The sequence below is a fragment of the Eptatretus burgeri genome, chromosome 13 (assembly GCF_056783735.1).
Source record: "Eptatretus burgeri isolate ZD-2024b chromosome 13, Ebu_testis_v1, whole genome shotgun sequence".
Taxonomy (NCBI): domain Eukaryota; kingdom Metazoa; phylum Chordata; class Myxini; order Myxiniformes; family Myxinidae; genus Eptatretus; species Eptatretus burgeri.
Genome location: NC_140973.1, coordinates 68,179,237 through 68,207,172, shown reverse-complemented (window position 1 = coordinate 68,207,172; position 27,936 = coordinate 68,179,237). Strand labels below are relative to the sequence as shown.

General features: G+C 42.0%; 1 protein-coding gene across 4 annotated transcripts in view; it reads right to left on the bottom strand.

The window, feature by feature from the left end:
• The window catches only part of LOC147014707 (homeobox protein Meis2-like), a 268,684-nt gene that overhangs the window by 225,229 nt on the left and 15,519 nt on the right, over nucleotides 1–27,936 (bottom strand). For all 4 annotated transcript variants that reach the window (XM_085852856.1, XM_085852857.1, XM_085852855.1 and 1 more), the window contains exon 7: nucleotides 13,947–14,067. In XM_085852856.1, coding sequence (XP_085708982.1) covers nucleotides 13,947–14,067 — 121 coding nt within the window. The remainder of the gene's footprint in view (nucleotides 1–13,946; nucleotides 14,068–27,936) is intronic.

Genomic DNA, 27,936 nt, shown 5'->3' with positions numbered 1-27,936 from the left:
AAGAGCCAAATAAGTCCAAAATCCAGATAGGCAGCTCAACAGTCCTAAGAAGTCCCACTACTGGCGCTCCCGGAATCTAGACATCAAACCAACTTCAGTCTGGCGTATCCTCACTAAGGATCTGAAGCTTTTCCCATACATCATCTCTATTAGCATAAACTGAGTCAAGATGACATGAGAAGGAGACTTCCTATGTGCAATTGGCTCAGCGACAGGATGGAGCAGTACCCAAACTGGATCATCCTGATATGGTTCAGTGATGAAGCCCATTTCCACTTGAACGGTGCCATCAACAACCACAACAACATTTTCTGGTGGGCAGAACCACCTGAGGGGATCACTGAGAGGTAATGGAAAAGGCCTAAGGTCACATGCTTCTGCGCCTACAATGCCAGATGGGGAATGCTCGGGCCTTACTGGTTTGAGAATGACAACAGCAGGATGGTGACGATCAAAGGTGAGCGCTACTGTGCTGTGCTCCAGAAGTTCAACAATGATCTCGCCCAAAAGGTCACCCCAAACCAGCTCAGCATGACCTGGTTTATGCAGGATGGTGCACCACCACATACAGCTGGTGACACCATCACTTTTCTGCAGCAGCTCTTCAGAAACCGCCTCGTTGCCCTGAGTACAGCTCATGACTGGGCACCCCATTGCCCTGACTTTATCGCTCTGGACTACTGGTTCTGGGGGGTGCCAAGGGCTCTGTCTATGCCAACTGCCCTGCCACATTGGATGATCTGAAGCAGGAGGTGTCAGACTACCTCCAGGCAGTGCCACATGAGACCTACAGGAAAGATGGACAGAACTTTGAAGTCAGGATCAATGCCTGTCTGAACCGAGGAGGGGCACACATTGAGAATGTCAATGACAAGGATCTTGCGTAAATGCCATTTTTAGATCTTGGGCTCTCACTAACCCCAGCAGTGACGAACTGCCATTGCAATCAGTGATAGAAAATACCATGTCATAAGCTTTCAAGAAATGTTTGGTTCATGTTCCTGAGGTTTCTGTTTCTTGTAAATGAACATTTAAAGTTGCATCACTCTTTTTGAAACACCCTGAATATTATTACATATTTATATATATATATATATATATATATATATATATATATATATATATATATATATATATATATATATATATATATATATATATATATATATATATATATCTTCTTCTTCTATTTTCGGCTGCTCCAGTTCAGGGTTGCCACAGCGGATCATCCGTATGATCCGCATAGTGATCTGGCACATGTTTTACGCCGGATGCCCTTCCTGACGCAACCCTGGTCACCTCTTACAACACAGGGATATGGTACACCTATTTTAACCAGGGTATACACTGGCCCAGTATACTGGTACTCATTTCGCCGACCTCGGAAGGATGACAGGCTGAGTCAACCCCCTGGTGTATTAATTCAGTGGCTCAACGGGGCTTGAACTCAGGACCTTTTGGATCCCAAGCCGCTGCTCTAACCACTGCGCCAACACCAGGCTATATATATATATATATATATATATATATATATATATATATATATATATATATATATATATATATATATATATGTAGACATTTACATATATACATACATATGTATATATATATATATATATATATATATATATATATATATATATATATATACATATACATATATACATATACATATGTATACAAGCTGGTTGGCGACATGGGTGGTCGCTATATAATTGCAGACTAGTCATACAGTTTTTGACGGATTGGGCTGAATTTTTTTGACAAAGAGGTTTATTATAGTGCGCATAAAAGTGCAGAAGCCGATTTTTGATTTTCGAAAAAAAAAAATTTTTTCGGATTTTTTCAAAAATGTCAAAGTCCCATTGCTAGGCAACGGTGGAGTCCATAGCAACGGTGTTCAAAAGCATATAAATACAACTAGATCCTGGTATGAACTGGAGTCCCTTTATTGAGAGAGTAGCGACATAGAGGGTCTGGAAAAATCTAGTCACGTGATTGCGTGGAGCCATTTTGAGTCCATCGCGGACAGGATCGGACGCATATCGGTCAGCGTTTTAACGTTCCCACTGTACGCAGCGTTCTCATTCGTGTTTTACATCGATTTTATGACAAAATGACAGGTTGTTGCGCCTTTGGGTGCACAAATAGAATGGAGAAGGGATTCAAGATGTATAGATTTCCATCAGATGCTAAAAGACGGAAAATCTGGGAGAACAGAGTCAGTCGTGTTGGATGGAAAGCAACTTCTTCGTCAGTTCTCTGCCAGGTCAGTGTGATGGTGGTAATGGTTGATATGCGTATATTTGTGTGCTGTGAGTGAGACTGGCCTTTGCTTTGGCTTTCCAGGCTTGTTATCCATTGCTCGTGGATTAATTAACACTTGAAGGGGAAGGCATCTTTATTTAAAATTAAGTTTGAGTTTGAGTCTTCGAGCTTGATCAATTAATATAGGGTCGAGATCATGTCTACAAAGTCAGACTCAGACTCAAAGTCAAAACAAAGACGAATGAACGGAGAACGGATCCAGGCTAACACGGCCCACGGGCTAACACGGCCCAACTCGGCCTTTCACAATGGTCTCTGAGACCTTCGTAAAACAAATAATAAAATAAGTTTTTTTTTGTACTTTCACATGGAAGATATGATTATTGTCATTCAAATTTTCAGTGATGCTTCGGAAAGAATTTGCTAGAAACCAATTCATGCCAGTTATACAGTTGTATGCCACAACTGAGAAAGAGGGGGGGGATGCATTGAATGTATGTATTTGTCTCTTGATTTGAATGGGTGAGGACATTAACGTGTGTGTGTGTGTGAGAGAGAGAGAGAGAGAGAGAGAGAGAGAGAGAGAGAGAGAGAGAGAGAGAGAGAGAGAGAGAGAGAGAGAGAGAGAGAGAGAGAGAGAGAGAGAGAGAGAGAGAGAGAGAGAGAGAGAGAGAGAGAGAGAGAGAGAGAGAGAGAGAGAGAGAGAGAGAAAGAGAGAGAGAATGAGGGGGCCGGGTGGGGTGGGCTCATCTATTTCTGGTGGGATTAATATATGATCGGCAACATGCAGCAAAGTTTAGATTAATAATTTCAATATGAAAATTAAACAAACACAAATATATACCCACACACGATAAACAAGGTCAAACAACTGCAGAAATACAAAGATAACTCTTAACATTGTATTGTACATGTACATGTATAAACAGGGAGGTGAGAGTTCGAGTCTCGCTCTCGCCTCCCTGAAATTAAAATGAGGCTGAAATAAGCAGCACGTGGACTTGTCTAGTTCATTCCTTCTTTGTCATGGTTCTAAATGTCTGTGACTGTTAAATCACAAACAGCTCTGTGAATTTGTTCTTTATCATCTGGCTCTGAGTTGTCATAAATCTTCTATTTTTCATCTTCACATAATTTGTTCATTATCAACATGGAAAAGACCATTCCCATCTCTCATACATGGAGAACATAATGGAATACACGGTTCAATGAACTCGGGCCATACGGCGGCTCCGCACGTGCACCGCACTGAATGGACTCAAAATGGCGTCAAATCGTTAGTTGTCGCTACTCTCTCTATAAAGGGACTCCAGTATGAACCTACCAGTCAAGTTTCATCAAAATCGGTTGACTCCTCTGGCCTCCAGAGCTGTCCATTACGTACAAACAAACAGACAGACATACAGACAGGCGGAACACCTGAGAAAAACGGTAGTCTCGTGACCAATATATATATATATATATATATATATATATATATATATATATATATATATATATATATATATATGTACACACACACACACACACACACACACAAACACACACACACACACACACACACACACACTCCAAATCTCAGTCTTTTCACCTTACTCTGTGGTCTCAGCAGTGGTTTATTTGCTGCAACTTTGCTGCCAAGGAGACTTGCTGAAATCAGCCTTCTCCTCACAGTGCTGCATGAGATGTTAATGTTCAGGCCTCCTCTCATTTCATTTGTCAGCTGCTGACTTGATTTTCTTCTGTCACGTAAGCTGAGCAACTTCAAATGCTTGTCTTGCCTAAGGGAGGTTCTTGTGGGTCTTCCTGCTATTTTGTTGTTTTGTATCAATGAAGATCTTCAGTGTTCCTCACACCATTGTAGTGACGAGTACGTGCCCATAAAAAAAAAAAATTATAAATAAATATTTCAACCGCGAGCAACAAACAACAACCACACAGGCGTTTCTTCGCTCTCGCGTGCCCATACGTGGGTGGTGCGGAAGTTCGCATATCACAGTTACGATGATTCGCAATTTAGATTTATTCAATTAGCACCAACGTATTTTGCCTTTTAGCAATGTCCTCACAAGGAAAAACAAAAAGAGAAGAGAAGAGAGAGAAAAAAATTACTTTCTGGTTCGGAGCACACCAGCACTCGGATGTTACCGAAATTTATGTACCGTCTCATATGAAAACGATCATAACTTGCGGCATTGTGTTTATCTATAAATGCGCATAAGAAATCGAGAAATTATTAGAATACACGAAGTCATCACTCTCCGGAAGCCCGTACGTTGTAACCCGTCATGGCGAACGCCGCTGAGCTTCCCTTCCCCATCGGCCACACCCACGCAACAACGTGTCTTGTCATTGGTTTGGTAAATAAATGGCCATAACTTAGGAAGCACTTGTCCGATTAATATCAAACCTTGAAAAGGCACATCCTCTGGGCCCCAGCAATATACCTGGTAAGTTTCAATTAGTTCGGACCGGCGGTTGTCGAGAAACAGCGGTCACACACACACACACACACACACACACACACACACACACACACACACACACACACACACACACACACACACACACACACACACACACACTGCTGGAATTATAGATAGATGTCGGAGATCTTCAGCATTTCTGCTATTTTCTTCAGTGTGCCCTTTTTAACCTCCGCCATCGAAGATGGATGGAGGTTACTGTTTTCACCCGTCTGTTTGTTTGTTTGTTTGTTTGTGAACAGTATTACGGAAAAGCTTCTGGACGGATTTCGACGAAACTTGGTGGGGGGATAAGGTATGGTCCAAGGATCATGCCATTAGATTTTGCACTTGGTCCAAAGTCCAATATGGCCGCTATGGTGGCCATTTTGAAAAAATATTTGAATTTTTGTTTTTGCATTTCTACATGTTTTAAGTGATTTCCAACCCCCCCCCCCAAAAAAAAAACAACCAAATTTTGCAACTTTTTCAAAAAAATTCGATATTTGAAAAATATTTTAATTTTTTTTTTTTTTTTGCATTTCTACATGTTTTAAGTGATTTCCAACCCCCCCCCCAAAAAAAATTTGTTAGAGAAAAAAACCCAGAAATTTTGCACCTATTTTTTCAAAAAAATTTCGATTTTTTATTTTGGCATTTCTACATGCGCGTCGATCTCGTTTAGTTTATTAAATCGTGGTTCAGTAGAGTCTGATCTGTTTTGACCTAAAATGAATAGGATATCAGGTTCACTTAAGTGACCCAGCAGTATTGGCGGCGGAGGTTTTGCACTCCACCGAGTGCCCCCCCCCCCTCTCGTTCTCACAGAGTTTGTATCTTCACACAATGTTCTATTGAAAGTTGTTTCCTTGGCACCATTCTGAACCCACTCATCGATTTTCAAGCAAGAGAACAAGCTGATGAAACCTTATTTCACAACTTCACTCATTTGTAACTTTTATTGTGGTTTCTGGTAATTCGCATGAATGTAACTGGTGTTGATTGTTTCAACAATTTATCATTATTTATTGCACAAAAATCCACAAATTGTTTCCTACATACTTTCTTTGGGTTGTGGATTTTACTAGCACATGATAACATAATATGTGCAGCAAAAATTAATCTTTTTAAATTTCATAATATATTTTATACTCTATATGTAAAGGTACCTGTGATAGTAAATTGATTTTCACATAAATTTGAATTATTATCTACCTATACTGCACACTTCTAACTTCCTTCTTCTCCTCCTCTTCCCTTTAAAAGGGAGGTGGTCTGATGGCACCACACTTCTGCCTTGCCTTGACGATGAAACTGCTTCACACCCTCTGTCCTCAGCCAACTTTCTGCAAACTCCAACCACCCAGACCTTATGGATATCTCTCCTCACACAATTCTCCCACGTCAACTGCAGTCTACCTCTTTTCTTTCTACCTTGCTCCCTCAACCTATCCACTCTCTTGCCATACTCTCTTCCCCCATCCACACCGAGTGTCCAGCCAATCTCAGCCGGGCATTTCACCAATCTCCCTGCCAAACTCATATGCCCACCAATCTCCTCCCCCAGTTCATCCATCCTGCTTCTATCCATCTTCTTCACTACCATAATCAGCCTGACCCAGTTTTTCTTGGAAACCTGCAGCCTCTGTTGTTGTGTCTCTCTCAGAGCCAGCATCTCCAGACCGTAAAGGTAGGCCAGCGTAACACACAATATCAGAACCTTCCCTTTCACTTTTCTTGATATTTTTCTGTGTGCCATTACTCCCTCCACCCTCCTCCACACATTCACACCCACCATCTGTCCTCCTCCGCACATCTGCCTCAGACTTACCATCCCCAGTCACTGTCCCCTCCCCCACCCCAGATACTCAAACCTATTTCACTGCCTGATCACATTCCCCCTCAAACCTGATATTTATTTATTTTCTCTGCTGCCTGGCCTACATCACCACAGTCTTCTCCATACTCATCTTCAGCCCATCTTTCCCAAATGCCTCCTTCCACTCCACAAGTACTTTCTGCATCTCCCGCCCACTCTCCACCACGACAGCCAGATCATCCACACACAGCATCCTCCCAATACTACCCCTCAAGCTCACCTTCCTGCTTACAAGCTCCATCACTATGATAAACATGAGTGGGCTGGGAGTGCTTCCCTGCCTCAAACCAATGTTCATGCTGAACTCCTCAGACATCCCAGGACCAACCAAGACTCTTCACTTTGTTCCCTTGTACATCCCTTCCACCAACCTAACTTCTGCTTCTGGCACTCCCATCCATTGCAATGTCACCATCATCCTCTATCTTGGGACAGTGATGGAGGCCTTCTCCAGATCCACAAATCCCGATGCCATCTCACCTTGCACCTCCAATCTCTTCTCCACCAGCTGTCTCAGCATGAACATCCCACCCATCATCCCCCTACACTTTCTAAACCCTTGGTGCGCTTAGTCAATCTCCATCTCCACCCTCTTCCTTATACTCCTGTTCAGAATCCTCTCCAGCACCTTCATAACATGACTTCGGAGCGTAATGCCGCTGTACATCCCCGGATATGTGTATATGCATACAAATATATATATATATATATATATATATATATATATATATATATGTATGTATATGTATATGTATATGTATATATATATATATATATATATATATATATATATATATATATATATATATATATATATATATATATATATATATATATATATATATCCTGGTGTTGGCTGAGTGGTTAGGGTGGTGGCTTGGGATCCTCGGGGTCCTGAGTTCGAGCCCCACTTTCCACCGAATTAACATCAGGGGGGGGTTGACTCAGCCTGTCACCCTTCCGAGGTCGGTGAAATGAGTACCAGAAAACTGGTAATTATCCCTGCGTGTCGAAGGCGACTAAAGGGTTGGCGCCAGGAAGGGCATCCAGCTGTAAAAAAAACATTGCCACAAGAAAGGGTACCATGATTGAAGCCTGCAAAAAGCTGACCCCTGCTCAGGGAAAAAGGCTTTAAAATGGTGTGCTGATACATACGAGGTCCATCTAAAAAGTAATGGGATTGAACCTGTTGTGTGCTCCACTGACACAACTTGAATGAACGGGTTGTGCCACAGTCTTTTACAATATTCCAGCAATATATATGATTGGTGATGGTTGACTGCGCTCATTGTGTGATTTTTTACAGGTCGTGCTTTACACGTTGTTTAGTCTGAGTCGTCACGCTATGAGTCGTGAGCAGAGAGCCAATCTGAAGTTTCTTGCCAAGCTTGGCAAAACACCTTCCAAGTCCTTCGCAATGCTGCAGCAAGTCTACGGGGAAGAAATGATGTCACATACACGTGCATTTGAATGGCACAAGAGGTTCAAAGAGGGACGGGAGGAGGTTGAAGATGATACATGGTCTGGAAGACCTTCAACGAGCAGAACTGCGGACAACATCGAGCATGTGAAGCAGATGGTGCGTGCAGATCGTGGACTCTCGGTGCGGATGATTGCTGAGGAACTTTCCATCAACAAGGACACTGTCTGGAGCATCATCACTGAAAATCTCGAAATGTACAAGGTGTGCGCAAAGATGGTCCCCAAGCTGTTGTTCAAGGACCAGAAACAGCAGAGTCACTGTCTGTCAAGATATTATCGAGCGCCTCGAGGACGATCCAGACCTGCTCAGGGGAGTCATTACTGGCGATGAATCGTGGATATTCGAATACGATCCCGAGACCAAACGGCAGAGTCATCAGTGTAAAAGTCCGGCATCACCAAGACCAAAGAAAGCAAGGATGTCGAAGTAGAAGGTCAAGTTGATGCTCATCGCGTTTTTTGACATCAAGGGCATCGTCCACTTCAAGTTTCTACCACAGGGTCAAACAGTGAATCAATACGTGTTCAAGGAGATCGATCCTCCGGCGCCTCATGAGATCAGTCCGGGACAAGAGGATGGATCTGTGGGAGAACAACGCCTGGGTGCTCCACCATGACAACGCTCCTGCTCACAGTGCCCTGAGCATCCGACAGATTCTGGCGGAGAGGAACGTGCCAACTCTGGAGCAACCCCCGTATTCGCCAGACTTGGCCAATTGTGATTTTTTTTCTATTCCCCAAGCTCAAGGGGGTGATCAAGGGGACCCGATTTCCTGAGGTGGAGGCCATCAAAAGGGCCGTGACGACGAAGCTCTGGAGGATTCCAGAAGAAACCTTCCGGGGGTGCATCAATGCGTGGAAGAAAAAGATGGACAATTGTGTGAGACTGGAGGGAAACTATTCTGAAGGGGACAAGCTGTGATTTGAATATATTTTTTGGAATAAAATTTCTGTGAAGTCAGTCCCGTTACTTTTTAGACGGACCATATACATACATATATATATATATATATATATATATATATATATATATATATATATATATATATATATATATATATATATATATATATATATATATCACAGGACCCAATCATATCTCTCACCCATAATTGGTGGGAATAACCAATTAGCACTCCCCTAATCAATTCCCCAGATGGCTAGGATCTCAATAAATTAACTCCAATGGTCATCCAGCCAAAGAAAACTGCATAAAGCAAACCAATAAAAGGTACACAAAGTAAGCTCTTTGCTGTTTCAAACCCTACCTGTGCGCCGCCATAGCTGCACACATTCACAATAGTGCATACATGAGAATCCCAAAGTCCTTCCTCAGCACATCTGAATTCATATCCACCTTCAAGACCTTCATCCACAACTTGATGGAGTTCTGCTCTCCCATCTGGGTTGGCTTGCTTGCCTCACACCTTGCTCAGCTTGACTCCAAGGAAACCAAGGCCTTCAAGATTATTGGAATCTCCTGTGATGAAGATGAGTCTATGGGCCCATCACTTTCCCTTCACAGACAGATTAGTGGTCTCTCTATCTTCTACCACCTCCTTTCTGGCCTTTCACACTCTGCTCTTTCTGTGCTTTGTCTACCCCTCCTCTTCCAGGTTTCTGCAGGTGCACCCGGTCCACCACAAACCTCCTTCTGGTGACTCTCAAAATCCAGAAACAGTGCTCTTTTGTCCTGCTTGTGGAACCAACTTCCATATTCTATTCAATCAAATTCTTCCCCCACCCACCTCCTCCCTCCTCCCCAAGTCTTCAAGACAGCTGTTCACCACCTTCTTGGATCATCCCCCATCCAAAATCATGCTCTTTTTTCACTCCTGTTACCCACCCTACCACCAAGCCCTCCTTCCACATGTCCAGTTTTCTTTCCTGAGAGAATGTTTCTGTATCCATCGTATCCACCTCATGCATAGTGTCAACCTCCCCTACCGCTCATCCCTCCCCACACATTACTTCTCTAACAAGTCTCCCTCGATTTTGAACTTCAGCGTTGCCATTGATGTTTCCCTCTATCTCTCTACTGTTCCTTTTGCTCTGTTGCATCCTGATCAGTTCAGTATTCTCTTTCTTCCATGAGCCTTGAACTCATCGACAAAAAATATTGTACCCAATTCTCGCCTTTAAAACATGTAATAAGGACCTCAAACTTGTTCCTGTATGAACTATGACATATTTTCAAAAAGCCCCCATCTCTTACACACACACACACACACACACACACACACACACACACACACACACACACACACACACACACACACACACACACACACACACACACACACACACACACACACACACACACACACACACACACACACACACCTGTGGGAGGTGAAATTGAGATGAAAGCATTAAAAGGAAAAAAGCAAGCAAAATATGTAAGTTGATAAGGAGTGAGAAAGGGAAAAGGAGGTCAAAATGAGATAGTGGTAAGGAGAGGTAAGGTGGGTGAGGGGGATAAATATTCCATCAGTTTGAGTACATGATATGGAGAATACCCATCATGAGCAAAAATTTGTTTCTGACTCATTGTGATAAATCATAATCATTATGTGATAGATAGCACAGACTCTTCTTAACAGGAAACAATCTTTTTACAGAAAGGAAGAGGAAAGAGTATATCAGTGGCGTCAGGTACGAGAGCTATGTCTGAGTTGGTTGGGGCATGTACTCAGGAGGGAGGCGGGAGACGTCATTAGGTAGGTCTTTGGTTAGGATGCAGTTAGCAGGAGGAGAAGGCAGAAATAAGTGGTGGAGAGGTACATTAGAGAAGTGGTGGTGCACAGAGAGGATGATCGGGACAGAGGGGCGTGGAGAGGAATAACCCATGTGGCCAAGAAAGTGGGATTAACTTCGGCCACGAAATTATTTGTTGCAGTAGTAGTAGTCGTAGTAGTGGTGGTAGTAGTAGTAGTAGTAGTAGTAGTAGTAGTAGTAGTAGTAGTAGTAGTAGTAATAATAATAATAATAATAATAATAATAATAATAATACTAAGACGACTACAAATAGGAAGTAAAATATCATAAATGGTAATTCGTCCACCGTAAATGAAAGAGAAGCTGACATTTTAGGCTTAACACTTCATCAGAGCAAAAGGGAGAGAAAAAGGTTTGTTTTTTTTCTCTTTTTCTCCATCGAAGGGTAAGGCCCGAAACGTCAGCTTCTCTTTCATTCATGTGGAATCAATGACCATTTAAAGTATTTTACTTCCTATTTGTTTCGACTTCTCTTACTGCTCACGCAGATCGCTGATTTTATGCTGAAATTAGCGATTACATTCTGACTACTACTACTACTACTACTACTACTACTACTACTACTACTACTACTACTACTACTACTACTACTACTACTACTACTACTACTACTGCTACTCAACCAGATATTTTTGGAAGGTATCAAGTGATGGTGAAGCGAACATGTATTGACATATAAAACAACGTTAAAGAGTGCCCGACTGTATTTTGTTCAAAAACATCGTTATTTCCTCTGTGCTGTCACACCGAAAGCTGCATTTACCATCACGAACTTGCTTACAGCACAAAAATCATACTTTTCTGATTCATTATCAGCTTTACCATGCTCTGTGCATGCATGCTGTTGATTGAAAACCTGCAGGGCAGCACACGTAAAGCCCTCTTTTCTAAATCATTATTCATAGCATTGGTCACACTTCACGAGTCAATTAAATATGAATTTTGCTGCTTTTGCAGTCTGAAGCCAAGCTGTACAGATAACAAGGAGGGAGAATTATTGTGCAAGTGATTTAAACCAAGTTCCACTTCTATTTCATGCAAATATGAGATCCATTCTTGCTTGTGCACAAATAAACACTTTTACTCACACTGCTCTCCTCCTAAGCAGGGCCTGATCTAGTTTGAGTTTCATGCTCTATTCCTCTCAGTCTCTGTCCCTGTCGGGCATATGGAAATAAGATGCTTGCTGCGTAATTCTAAAGATATGGTTATACAAAGTGGCATTTCTGCTACTCATGTCTTTTTTTCAAACGGATCCACAAAACAATGGCAACAAAACAACGTCTTCCTAAGGTGTATCGTGGATGTTACAGGAGGTACATCTCTTGTCTGGTAATACCAGTTCAACAGTACATGAACGCTGACAGCAAACCAAACTACCAAAATGTATAAATGGTTCTGCCTACCAAAACTGTGGCCGAAGAGAGAGCCTCTTAGATCGAGATTCTCAATGGGTTCGCGTTCCCATCAACACTTTTGAGAAGCCAAATCGGGTTTTTAGATGAGATGACGTCTGCAATGCCCAGTGTTTGGTGAATGAGGGGAGAGTGATCAACATGTTAAATTACCAAAATCCACATGTATTCCTCCAGCTCAGTTGATGTGAACATGCAATTTGATGTACTGCCGGTATCAACATGTACCGTAATCATTTTCTACTAAAGACAGTGGCACCTAGTATCACAAAAAGTTCCAATGTTTTTACTTAAGTACTGTTGCTGTGGTGTTTTGTATCCATTTGCTAAACATAATAATCCATAACGTGGGTATAAATATCAGCCAAGTTTGGGTTACAAGACAGCCTTCTGCATTTCGTTCCAATCAGCAACAAATGGCCTTCCTTATAAGATGTGACAGTGCCGTCCATAATGTGAAAATCTCATCGAGGGGAATCAGCGAAACAAACCAACAAAACATAGAAATCTTAAGCTTCAGCAAATAGCACATCCATCCCATGGGTTCAGGATTCGAGTACTTGCGTACATTGCAAAGGTTCCCCGTAGCTTGGGGGCAAGGGTGTTTGAAGCCGAGTGGTACTTCTCGCTCTGAAGAGGGGCTGCCGCAGGTTAAAAGTCCACCCCTGGCCCTTCAGGTTTATTTATGAGCGAGGCTTGCCCTGGCAGTTACGTTATAAAACAGCCCATTCGGGTTCAGTTCGGAATATTATGAGCAAAGCTGCGAGCTTCCCGTCGGGCGCTGGGACACACCAAACTGCGCGCTCATTTAGTCGGCTGGCAAAGTTGCCCTTGGTGAGTACAGAAGGCAATTAGAAGGCAATTAAAACCCAAGGTAAGGGCTGTACTTGATCACAGCTCATCGACATCAGAGCGCCCGATACCGCATGCGGCCTCAATGCTTCGAATGAAAAGTGAACGAATAAATTAGTTTCATGGCAGTGATAAGCATTGGGAATTACAGCAGAAAAATGAAATAAAGTGCTTTGGAATAAAATTAAACCAATAACTTCGTCAAATCCGAATGGTTTCTCACTCTGACCAGAACTGAGACTCCAGTTAAGTAAGATGATGCAAAAATACTGTTGGGTTCATGTCGGGAAATACTCATATTGTTCAGTATCCAAAGAACACGCAATACAATGCGTCCTGAAGTTTTTCTCTTGGGTTTTTTAATCATTCACTCTTTTTGGGATTGATCAAGTGATCAATAATGCAAACCATCAAAACAATCACATATGGGTATGCCATTGCAGTGGATCATAATGAACTAGACATCGCACAGAGGTAAATAACATCCTGGTAAGGTGACTTGGGAAACTAACCGTGCACATCTGTTGGGACGCTGCACCCATGATAGGGATTGGTCATAAAATAATTCACCAATCTCCATTGGTTTTCATGCTCGGGATGAGAAAGTGCTGCGACGGATACGACATTCAATTTCACTTTTCATGGGTGCGACTAAAGATCAAACAATTATTCTTACCAAAAATTGCTTTGCAAGATCACCCTTCATAATGAATGGTCAATTGCAGAAAGAAGACCAATAAGAAGAAGAACAATCAATCACCAGGAATATTGCAGTGCATTGTGGGAGGAAGATGAAGGCCTTACCCTGCTCACTGCAGTTATCACCACTTTGAGACGTGTGACCCCCGCTCGAAGGCCCCGGGGTGCCGCCTGCGGAATGCGTCGTGGCTGCATCTTCATGTTCTCGGGACCAGGATATGGGGTTCTGTTGTGGAAGGAAAAGGGGGGAGTACAGCGACAATATTATTATTATTTGTAATGAATATTATCATCTTCCTGCATCATTAGATGCATGTGAAGGATGTGGGAGGAAAGGAAAGATAAAAATAGGAATTCATGATTGCCAACATATTAAAGGTTCTGTCTTGCTTCATCCATGAGAAACTTTATAATAACATCCGCGTGGCAATTTGTGCATATTCAGCCATATAAACGTCATTGTTTCCCTATGATGATACTTGCTCCATTGTTAACAATAGGAGAAAGGAAAGTGCATTTCAGGCTGAGAACTGATCAATCCTCCGAGGTTTGAAATACGAGGCGTAAAACGCTCTTGTGGTCACAACGTACCTTTTACCCCTATTTTCAATCTTCGCCAAGGATGACATCATGATCCACAAACACCACTGGGTACAGAGCATGGTACCCGTCTTAAACAGGTCATGTTTACACAAATGGAATGCCCAATTGTACCGACATTATCATGGTTATTTGACCCATAGTCATGATCTTCAAGTGGGAAGAAGTACTCAACTCATCCCAATCAGGTGTAATGGAGCAAATAAATATGGCCATGTCTCAATATTTTCATACCTAATACACCCTTATCAACTAACCGTTGTGGTGCGAAATTTCAAAGTAAAGCAAACAACCATTGCTTCTATCCCTTGCTGTTTTTCTTTTAATATTTAATTCACAAAGCTTCACTTATGGACGTCCTTTCTGAGACTATATAGAAAGCTTTTCCCCGCCAGACTGAAAACTGGCTCCAATAATGATTTTACTTCTTACTCAGCAAGATTAGCAGAATAAACACTGATGCAGTAACTGATACAGCGCCGGTCTGGTTGCCACCCCATTCTATTCAGTCATGAAAACCACACAAACCGCGGTGGAGATGTAAAGAGCATTGCAGTGAAAAAAAAAAAAACAACAACACAAGAAGAAGAGAAACAGTCCGCAGAGGTCCACAGAACACATATTTAACCCTTCACGTGGATGTGGAACATCTCTGGACGGTTGAAGGACAAACTAAAGAGACTATTCAAATGCATTAGTCACGTGTGCAACAAGACAATAAATGTGTAATGGTCTGTTCCGTGAGTTTTTGTCTTCCAGGTGAAAGGATTGTTACAAACCTTAAATGGGAGATTCTTCTTCAGTCGCTACGCATGAGGAAAGACTTCTAGTACCTGAGGAATACAATTGCTTTATATTAACTCCGATGTCTAGACGAGTCCAGATGAACCAGACAGGTGGCCAGTCGTGCCACAAAAGACGGCAAGGCCTTCCTTCGACAGACCATACTGGATTCAAATCAGAAAGCTCGGAATCCCAGAACGCTCCTTGAAGCATGCTATATCCCAGACACCCGAGGCGCATTAATACCGAAGAAAATTAACGACGAGCCTTTTTACAGAATTTTACTTTCTCCCCAAGTGTCATGCATTCGCGGAAGGAAATGAGACATTGCACTTGTATTTCCTGCCACATAAGCCAGTTAGCGTCCCCTCTGGGCTGATCCGTTTCAAAATGAGACTGAGATGCGGCAGCAAAGCATCGGCCTGGTACAGAGAGCCAGGTGCGGTTTCACAGTGACCTTTTCCATGTTCGTAGCAAATCCCACTCATTCCAGTCGTCGGCGATTGCTGCTTGCAAGAGATTTGAAACATCAGGAGCAACTACATACATGTTTTTGGCATGACCTTCTCCCTTTACCTGCTGTTAGCATCTGGAAACTCTTTGTGTAGAGGCCAGGCCCACTCTGCTGCTACTCAGCCATGACACACGCACCTACCTTGATTCGCAGCAGGCATGCAAGGATGACACACTGCTTTAGGCCCTCGTCAATGACCCAAGGAACTAGGTTATAACCCCTTTTCATCCCTATTCCATCGTGCTTCTCCGTTTCCTTGTTTTCTCCCTTTGAGGTTACTTTGTGCATGTCCAGCTAAAACTAGTGAAGGCAACGTCCCAAAGAAAACTGTCATTTTGAGGAAGGAGGTCAAAGTGGCTTTTACACCTGTGTTCACGTGGCTGTTACACCTGTGTTCACCTTTTGAAAGGTTCCTTCCCATTAATCAGTGAACACCCTAGCCAACATGTTAGGCCAGAGCTAATTTAAGGCAAGAGGTATACTTCCATGTACCCATATATTTAATCGTGATCATTTCTATATATTACAGATCAAAATTAAAGATTGAATTGTATTTTTGAAGAAAATTTGAATGAAATGCAATATTGCATCATTCCTAATGATGGCTGTGCCAGGCCAAGCACAACAATGAAATTTAACACCAGGCCAATGCTGTCACAGTAGTCCATGAAATGCAGGGTTTATTTATTTATAAAGCCACAAGTATATATAATTAGCAAGAAATAAAAAAAAAAAACTTTAAAAACTCCATATGACGTATATTACAGAGTTGCAACTTGTTCACCGATAATGGTAATGGATGATGATAATAAAGATTCCCTTGGTCACACTTTGTTGAAGTGGTCACTCCAAAGTGATTATAATGCCAGTGTGAAGACTACATGAATTTTTTTGAAAAAAAACGAGATGCAACTTGATTTATTAACAAGTGTATATCCAATCAATACATTACAAAGCAGACAGATAAAATTAGACTTCTTGCAAAAAAAAATGCTCCATCCACACAAGAATCACTTAGAACTTTTGGAGTGCTCATTCCGGAAAGCAAGAAGCAGATAGAGTAAAGGCCGAATGCTTCGCGCGACTGCAACGATAACGCGCGCGCGTCGAACAATGGCACAGGCGGCTGTGTGTTTTGGCGCGGTTGCCCTTTGGGCATAGCATACACTTCCCAGCGTGTAAGCGAAACACAAACACCAAGACAGCCCTTGTTGGTTTTTACACCCCCCCTTTTGCCTTCGCTCCGTTGCAGTCTGATTACGCCCAGCATGGGACTTTCTCACCAAAAGGAAGCGGAGTGAGCGCCGCCGTAGTAGGCAACTTGTGTTGTTAAGAAAGGCATGGAGAGGCAATCGGTTAGGGAGCATGTCGGGCCTTCTTGTTTGAGCGCTTTTAGATTTGTCCAAAGGGACGGAAAACTATTCTGCGTTTTGAATGTGCCATGTTTTGAGGGCTATGCCCTCACTCAAAGTCATGCTTGCAGGTCCCTCAACAGGGAGTTGAAATGATGTGAAAAAGGTGATGGGTTGTAAGAGACAGACGGACAGGAAGATGGTATCACAGAGACAAAAGACGCAGGTCGATTTGAGCTAAAATAACGAAAGCTCAGAATCCATTAGGAGGGATTTATTGTGACTTGATGGTGGCAAAGTTCTCCACAACCTCAACATCAACTGACAAACAAAACTAGCCAAGCAACAGAGTTGGATGAAAGATGAATAAATGCTCGGAAAGGAGAAGGCCATGCACGAAGGGTAGCCACTTGATTATTCAGGTACTGACTTTGTACTCCAGGCAGTGGTGAGTAGAGTGGTGTGATCGCGCTATGCCACTCAAAGGGGGTGAAAAGGGCCCACAGGAGGAGGAAAAAAAAAAGAAAACTCGAGTACCATGGCTGTCAGCTGTTTAGCGGCTGCCATTGGGGGAAGGGGACGCTCAAAAGTGGCTTGGAGAGCCTTTCAAGCAGCGCCTTCCACAATGGCTGTGCGTGGAGCGAACGCGGCCACTGGAAAGCGACATAGGCTGCACCAGATGTTGTACTTACAGCAACGCTTTCATCGGCAAAAGCCGCAGATATCCTTTCTTTCTTCCAAAACGTTTATGAAAGGATGCAGAAGCTTTACATTCTGTAATAATTTTTGGTGCGTGTGGACAGATTTGGTCCACATAGGATCCCAGCAGGAATTGATAGTGGAGGGACGAGAGAGAGAGAGAGAGAGAGAGAGAGAGAGAGAGAGAGAGAGAGAGAGAGAGGGGGAGAGAGAGAGAGAGAGAGAGAGAGAGAGAGAGAGAGAGAGAGAGAGAGAGAGAGAGAGAGAGAGAGAGAGAGAGAGAGAGAGAGAGAGAGAGAGAGAGGGAGAGAGAGAGGTGAGGATGGGAGGAAGGGTGGATGTTTGGTCGGTTTGTTTATCATCGCAAAGCGGGCATCTCGTACTATAAACCAGATTACAGGATCTTCCACATGGGCACAATTACCCGAATGGAACATATGCACATTAGTGGGCAAATTGTTCGGTTCATAGCATTCAAAATGGTTAACAACTTGATGTTTCACAATAGTTTGCCCTTTTGTTGGTGAATCAGACTCCAAAGATCTGGTTTTTCATTTCAAAACTGGAAATAATCTAAATACACCTCCCGAATTGCCCAGCATTTTAAGGTGCATATCTTTTAAAGGTGTTCTGGCTGAACATGTCATAATTCATGTATCATCACCGATGATCAGTTGTGAGTTTCACTGGAGATTGTCACCTTATAAATTTTAGACAAATGGCTGAAGGGCAGGATTGTGGAGTACATAAAGAGTGCGTTTTGGGCACTTCAGTAGATACAAGAGGTAGGGGCAGTAGAGGGAGGTGGAAAGGACAGAGGGACGGGGGTGGGAGGTTTGGAGAGTCGAACGGACATCTGCTCTAGGAGCAAGTGACCCACGCACACCCGCTGTCGCTGCCTGTAATTAATCCAAAAGCATGCAGCCCTGCAGTGCACACTCCGAAAGGACAAGACATACACGCCCTATCAAGCCTGTCCCCATAAACTCAACACCGAAGACTCAGGATGTGTTCAATTCAAGGAATGAAAAGATGATAAAGATTTCTTGGGAGCAATGGCCAGGAGTTATTACTGGCAAAAGGGCCCTAATTTGGCTAAATGTACAAGGCGTGTAGGTTAGACAGTTGACTAGCATCTATTAATCTGACCTAACAGCTGGTAAAAGAATGATCATCTCTCCTGTTATTCAGGCTAAGCTCACGGTTTCAGAGAAAGGTCGTCAGCTCCTGCTGGCGCGCGTTTGTGGGATCTCTAAACCACATTAAGCGGTGTTTGAAGGCCCAACATTTAACCCTTAATTTGCTGTGAAAGGGATTTGCTTCAAAACGCATCTAATCCTTCAAACATATGCCTGTCTCTTTGCGGCTTCTTGGTTTTCAACGTTATACCAACAGCAGCTCTGCTGATCACATAAAGAGGAGGGGGACAGTGGTTAGGGGGTAGAGGAAGGAGACAACATATCACAATGAGCAATGTTGGAAGTAAATGCAAATAGAATGTGGGTCACATAAAATGGGGGCAAGATGCCCTGTGAGGAAAGGTGGGGCAAGATGCCTACACCATATTTATATTCATCCATCAGTCCTTTTCTTCAATACAATGAACACTTTTCATTTCAAATTGCCCGCAATATCATCGGCCTGAGAGCCCTCTGTTACAGATGTTGAGGATATTGAACGTGTTACCAGGACCACAGAGGTTTTGGCTTGGAGGGGTCCTTCTTTCTGCCCATCCTAATCTATAACTTCTTCAACATCATTTATCAAAGTGTAGCAAAGTCCTTGAAAGCATAATTAATATGTGTACATTTACAAATGAAGAACATAGTCAACGATACATTAAACGGCCCATTGAGTGGGAGAGACATGGAAGGAGAGTTTTATACACTAAACCAAACTGCAATACCATGCATTAGTCATCGTAGAATGGTGAGCGTTCAAAACACAGCCCTGACAAATTACTATCTACACATTTCTGTACACTGCATTAATCTGGTAAGGCATCATTCAGTAGGAAAATTACACCCACGGAGTACCAAAGCGAAACTGGTCGATTGTGGCACCGAATCGCCGAGGCAGTAATCAGGGTCTTACGACCTCGTGTCATTACCGATGTCAGTCTTAAATGAAAACGTACGGCTCTCAGTCTCCAAAATGTCTATCGCGCAAGCAAATTTAGACGTGGCATTAGGGGAGTCAAGGAATCAGGTTGGGAAATCACGATGAAATAATGGCCTACAATAAACCCCGTGATCTTCGTTTAAAAGACTAAAACACTGAAACACCGAGAAAAACAAAGTGAAAAAGCCCTGAGGAACACTCAAAATCTAGAAGCAGGTGAAATACTCTTGGAAAACAGTGATTTATTTCCATACTCTTGGAATGTATACTCTTTTTCCATACTCTTGGAATGTGAAATACCCTTAGAAAACAGGATTTGGAAGAAACAGTGATTTACTTACAATTGGTGCGATTATTTATTGGTTATGAAAGTTGCATGGAGCGAGAATCGTGTGAAACAAGTAATCAAAATAATGTGGGTCCAATGTAATCCAAATCAAGCGATCTGAAATTTAGGGTTTATGATGTCAAAAAGAGTGTGCGTTATTTCTGTTGTAATTTACAGATTGCATAATTCTTTGAAGATTTGTCACCAACTCAAAAATCGTGGGAAAGTCTAAGGATTAATTTCAGATTTGAATTGTCTCCCATCATAGATTGTCAATTTTCCACTGATCTTCATCTGGCGTCTTTGTCTTTGATGCGAGTACAAGTATAGTACCTCCATGAGCCTTTATTTATTTATTTATTTATTTAATCATCAGAGTTCCAACTTTAAAATCAGGCCTCTTAGATTCTGGGGATAATGAACTGGTGCAGGACATAACATGATCCCTATTCCACCTGAAAATCAAAAGGTTTATTTAATAATTTTGTGTAAGCATTGATCAATGTGCAACTCGTAACGGATGGACGATCTGATCCACAATTGGAAGGTAACCATCAATGGAGTCTTGTGGCAGTTATAAACCAGGGAAGATCGTATTGAAACAGGATGGTACACTCCGTGGTAAATTCATGTAAAAATTGGGTCAGTTAACTAGTCCAAAGGTTACCAAGTGGTAGAAGCAGATAGAACAGCCAGCTTGATATCACCTCTAAAACCTAAAAAGCAAAGCTGTGCAATGTCGTCTGCTAGTACCAGATCAAAATGCATGTCTGTCATGTCTGATTTGACACACACACACACACACACACACACACACACACACACACACACACACACACACACACACACACACACACACACACACACACACACACACGATTTTAATAGTGTTTCAAGTCATTAACATTTTCGACCAAATGATGGTAAACGGGAGACATTAAGGTGTAATATTGAGCCATTTCTCTTTCAGAGCAAGTGCAAGTTCATCAGTGGATTGTGCTTCCATGACTGTGACCCTCAAGTGGCGTTCCAAGATGCTCCAGAGTGGTTAGATTTGGTTTGCGTTAGGGTCCTCGGCTGGTCACTCCAGATCATCAATGTTGGACCAATTTCAAACAGATAGGGAGGTACGGCAAAGTGTCTGAGGGCCCTCACTGCAGTATTGCATCAAACATGTCGCATCTTCATCATGGCAGCCTTCTTCAGAATGTCACAATCAGACAACTTCATAAAGTAAATGTCGTTTTGCATTGTTGGGAGGGGTGGAGGTTAAAATGTGCACATGCAGGTTGAGAGGGGTCATTTTAGGTTTGCATGTGCTGTCCCATTACTTTTGGTTATGTACTTTAACCACAGAGTCACATGCTTTGGACAACCAAAGTTCCATTATGCATGCAAGTGGCAGCACGAGATGAAATCTCAAAACACCAAAGAAAAGGAGAAAAAAATAAAGAAATTTGGGAACAAAGCGTGTGAGCTGAGAGCGGTCAAAACGGTGCGCACACTTGTCAGGAATGATTAGCACTCACAAAAGGAAAAATGACGATGGTATAAGAAGCATGGTCTAATACCCAACATAAGGTGTCACTTAGGCTTAGACATGGCTGAGCCTTTGCTTTGGCTGCCATCTCTTAGAAGTAAAACCCCACCTCGTCTTGTAAAGAGAACGTCATGCAAAAAGCAGATAATGCAACCTTTAAGTTCATATCAGTTTATGAATGAAATACAGACGCGCGAAAGGTTTATTCACCCTCTTATTTTTAAACACGAAAGCGATTATAAAAATCTGCAAAGCTTCAACTCCTGAAAATCCTGCAAGTTACCTGGATGTTATGTCCTGCACCTTATGTATAGAAAACCAAACTGATGAGGATATTAGCTTCCAGAGTTCAGAATACTGCCTTCTGCACCAATTTGTACTGGAATAGGAAACAGAGGTGGAGTATCACAATGTCCAGTGTCGTTTGGTATCTGTGTGCTTTCAAAGAGGGCATGGATGGATGAGCAAAAGTTTGTTTCACTTTCAACCATCTCCAGCTTGGATGTATGGTTGGGAGTATTTGTCAGTTTGGGACCCCGTTCCTCAAACTCCTCCGTTACTTCCCTCCACCCCCAAAAAAATGTTCCTCCCTGTCGCCCCCCACCCCCCAGCCTCCCCCATTCCTCTTTGCCCTGCTCCATCCCTCTCTGTTGCGGCATCTCAAAGCAGTGCAGACAAGAGAGCGAACATTGAGAGGCTGCTGTTTTGAACAAGCCGCCCGACGGCCTAATCTTCCCTGGGCCCTCCGAAGTAGCTGTCATCGCAAGGCTGGTCTGTCATCGGTCTGGCGCAAGAGACAAGGGGCTGGTTACGAGTCTTGGCTCGCCCTAATCTTGCCGGAATATATCTCTATCTCTTTTCTACTCTTCTCTATCTCTGCCTTTCCAACATCATCTTCCGTGTCTCTCTGTGGCCTGACTGCCTGTCTTTGACCTGATGGTTCGTCTTTAGGATTCTCTGTTAAATATTATGCTCAGACAAATGGGTGAGAAACTTGCAACAAAATGCTTGTCCATTATCTCATAATGCAATTGCAATTGGACAAAAGTTCTTGAGGGGAGAAATTGTAACAGGAGATAAAGAATTATTGCCTTGCAAAGAAAGGTGATGCTCATTCAAATGTAGCTTATTCATCTTTCCTTCAACCTTCAAGGAGTTCTCTAAACTCCAGCAGTTCTCTAATCCAAACAAAAGGGAATTTCTAGCTTTATTGTGTTTGTCACTCATTTAATACACAGTTATTTTCTTCTTAAATAAATTAATGATATTTACCTCTGCCACCGAAGGTGGACGCAGAAGGTTATGTTTACACCCTTATCTGTTTGTTTGTCTGTTTGTGAGCAGGATACATCAAAAAGTTATGGGCAGATTCGGACAAAACTTGGTTTACAGGTTGGGTGTATGACAATGACAAATTGATTCGATTTTGTTGAAGATCCAGATACAAGAACTTTTTAAATGATTCTTCACTATTGAGATACAAGGCCAAAAACAATATACATATAACATGATATCTCAAAATGTTATGGACGATTAGGACAAAACTTGGTGGACAGATTGGGTGTCTGACAAGGACAAATTGATTCGATTTTGGGGAGGATTCGAGTCCAAATCCGGATACGTGAGTTTTTTTTTTATTTCTCAAGTGATTCTTCACCATGAGAGATGGGCCAAAAACGATATACTGCATCACATGGTATTTCAAAAAGTTGTGGACGAGTTATGACAGGTTGTGGATAAGAGTTATTATGGTGGACGAGTTGGTTATGTGACGAGAACAAGCCGATTACATATTGGTTCAGGTCCGGATCCAAATCCGGCCTTTCAGTGATGTACAAAATGTGAAATGTTCAGCTTGGTGTCGGTATGTGCTCTACTGAGTGCCGTTCTAGTTACGATCTGTTTTGTCCCAATCAGTTATATACGCATTCAATATTGACTCCTCCAAATTTCAATGTTTCCTGCAACTGTAAAATTAACTACAACTGGAAAGATTGTCTCATTCACTTAGAATAGGTCTTCACACCATAACTAAGCATTTCCCTGGGATCTATTATGACCGGAGAGATAACCACAACCATGCGGAATTGAAAAAGATCTCAGAATGAGATTCAGAAGACATTTGTTATTATTATTATTATTATTATACAAGTACGTATTATATTTAGGAAGAGAAAATATAAATGCATTATTTATTTATATTATGCTTCAGCTCATTATACTATGGTATATCTTGGACTATCATATCTTGTTAATTGGCCCCTTTGAACACTTCAAATCGAAAATAACAACCTTTGTATCAAAACATCATTCAACTAATGTCTGGTAGTACTCTTTGCTTGTTATTAAGCAAAAAAATAAAATAAACAAAAACATGCTTTTTGAGATTTGGTAGTCACGGTCCAGGGCTGGCAGGATAGACTCCACGCAAGCACACTCACCTCTGAGCTGTTTGGCATGTGTATGAATCTCGAGCCAGGTATAAACTATCATCTTGGTGTTTCGCTCTCAGGATGATGTGTGCTCGGACCATCGGAAGAACGTTAAGTCAGAGGACTCATCTGCACATACAGGTAGTCGAAGGACGTTAAAGATCTCATGGTGTATTTCACGAAAGAGTCGGCGAGTTATCTTCGGCACCCTGACCAAATTACAAATTCCTGCTCAAATCACCTTCAGTCAAACGTCAGGCCTTGACAGCCGGTTCCCCTCACCCACCTCTGCTGGCGTACATAATATGTACACACCCCGAATGACTGCAAATTCGAAAAAAAAAGTTCAAAAAGGGCAATACCATTCAACAAACAATATCCACAAGGAGGATTTGCAATGTGAATTGAGCATCGAAGCATACAGGAAGACTCGGTGAAAGTTGAATATAAAGGAGGCTCTCATGATTAACCATCCGATATTAAAATTCAAACCAGAAATTAACCATTGGGTTTGAATTCCAAATTAACCAAACGAGCTCTCCACGTCAATGAACAGCCATATCATGATCAAGTTTCGAAAACCACCCAAAATGAGCATCAGGTTTTAAGCCTTATGATTATATTAATTGCTTACAATTCATGCAATCTTCATCATTAATACACTGAGCCCTGAGAATAGAACTCTTCCCGAACAATCTTCATCATTGATATACTTGATCCCAAGAGTACAACTCTTCCCTACCAATCTTCATCATTAATACACAGAGCTCCCAGAATATAACTCTTCCCTCACAATATTCATCATTAACACACACAGTCCTGAGAATAGAACTCTTCTCTAAAAAATCTTCATCATTAATACACTGAGCCCTGAGAATAGAACTCTTCCCGAACAATCTTCATCATTGATATACTTGATCCCAAGAGTACAACTCTTCCCTACCAATCTTCATCATTAATACACAGAGCTCCCAGAATATAACTCTTCCCTCACAATATTCATCATTAACACACACAGTCCTGAGAATATAACTCTTCTCTAAAAAATCTTCAACATTAATACACTGAGCTCCTGGAATAGAACTCTTCCACAACAATCTTCATCTTTAATACACTTATCCCTGAAAATGGAGCTCTTCCCGAGCAATCTTCATCATTCATGCACTTATCCCAGAGAATATAACTCTTCCTTAACAATCTTCACCGTTAATGCACTTATCCCTAAGAATGTAACTCTTCCCGAGCAATCTTCATCATTAATACACTTAGCCCTGAGAACATAACACTTCCCGAGCAATCTTCAACATTAAATCACTTATCCCTGAGAATACAAGTCTTTCCTAAATCTTCAGCATCAATATACTTAGCCCTGAGAATGTAACTCTTCCCTAATAATCTTTAACATTTATACATTTAGCCCTGAGAATATAACTCTTCCTTAACAACCTTCAACATCAATACACTGAGCCCTGAGAATATAACTCTGCCTTAACAATCTTTATCAACAATACACATCATTAATAACTGAGGTGAAGGAGAGGTGAAAAAAAATCATAAGCTGGAAAACAGAGTGCTTGGGAATGGGGTAATTTTGTGTAGAAGATATCATGAAGGTGGATGGGGGTGACGTGGATGGAAGAATGGGACTGAACAAATTGTGGAAGTCGGTTCCACAGTCGAGAGAAAGAGGAACAAATGAGTGGAGGTGAACAGTGAGCCTGAGTTTTGGGGGTTTAACAAGAAGAGAGTTACTGACAGACCGTGTACACCCTGGAGAGACCTTGGGAAGGATTGAGCCAAGAGAGGGCAGATGGTGCAAGACCAAAAAGGAGGCGGTAGAATAGAGAGGCCATCAACCTGACTGTGATGTGAAAGTAAGAGACTTTGACACTCAGCTTGATTTTGGGAAATGCCAATGATTTTGAGGGCCTTGATTCCAATGGCATCAAGTAAGAAATCGTGTGGTTCAGGGGTAACAGCCCAAAGGGGAGAGCAGTAATGCATCAAGCTGCAAATGAAGACCTTGTCGGTGGATAAGAGTTCAGATTGGCCAAGGAAAGACCTCGCACAACAGAGGATGCCCGGACAGTGGCTGGCTTTGGAGGCCATCTTGGAAATACATACAGTCTGCTCAAGAAAGATCATGGCTGATGGTGAGGTCCACAAGTTTGAATGACTCAGCCTCTTCAAGTGGTTTGTTTATTAAGGAAGTAGATGGAAGGGGTTGCCAGATGGTCCTTTTGGAGAGACAGGGTGAGTTTATGGGATTTGTCAAGGTTGAAACACATAGTCCAAGTGTTGGACCAGCTCCTGATTCCATCATAGTCTGCAGAGAATGAAGAGGTTGCTGCTTGCCTGTCTGGAGGATGAGAAATGATACACCAGAGGGTGGAATCATCAGCAAAGATATAGGCAGGATTTTCCAGGGAATCAGAAAGGTCATTGATGAAGATGAAGAACAAGACTGGTCCCAAGACACTGCCATGGGGCACTACATCCTTGACAGAGCGAGAGGAAATGAGAGAATCCCGACGATAGCGAAACGTTGGCTATGAGGGTAGAGGAAGTCAGAGATCCATGATTACATAAGCAAAGAGTAAGGAGATCAAGACGAGATGCCAGACTGTACCAAATATTCAAGATATGTCCAGAGAGACTGCCCTGATCATTTAACACATTTCACTTCATGAATACATTTATCCCTGAGAATAGAACTCTTCCCTAAATTTTGCTTCGTTGTGACCAAGTTTGACCAATTCTGATTTGAATGACTAATCTCATTTACACAGAAGTCAAATAAAGCTTTGTATATTAATTATATTTACATTGGAATTTGCCACAGATTATGCCATCCTTGTGAACATTTCTTGGAGAAGCATTTCTTGTTATCAAAGGGTCAATATATTTTTGATAACTTTAGGACTATTTTATCCACATAGAGAAAGTGGATTAAGTGTCTTGCTTTTTATGAAGCTGACGTTTCATGCACAGTAAAGATTAGGATTATGTAATTGTACACTTCCCCTTCCTCTTCCATCTCCAGGTGCTGCATGACGTCATCGCCGGGCACCTTTGATGACCTGTGCCACAAGAACGTTACTCAGTTTTCACGCCATTTGTTTGTTACTAGAGAGAATCGAAGATTTTTCAAGTATATTGGTTGAACTTGTGCATTATTCTGTATGTCTGTCTGTCTGTTTGTTTGTCAATCGCTGATGGGTCACAATTTTAAACCGATCTTCACGAAACTTCACCACATGGTAAGTTTGTCATAAGCAAGAAGCCTGTTGTTTTTGAGGTCAAAAGGTCAATAGGTCAACAACTTTGGCAAATTTCTAAAGTCCTCAATTTTCATCCAATTGACTAGAAATTTGAACAGGATTGGCACATCAGGTCACTGAATTCAACCACTAATTATTTTTCAGCTCAACATCGGCCAAAAAAGTCAACCGAGGGCAAATTTCTAAAATTGTCAATTTTCATCTGATTGACTTGAAATTTGAGGAATTGCAGATATGTTGGTTGAATTCAACCACTAATTATTTTTGAAGTCACCACAGGCCAAAATGTCAACATGGCCAAAGGTCAACAACAGGTGAGATTTCTAAAATCCTCTATTTTCATCCGATTAATTTGAAACTTGAAGCTAATTTGCATTTCCAGTCACTGAATTCAATGAACAAGTCTTTTTGAGGTCAACATAGGCCAAAAAGTTGACAAAGGGCA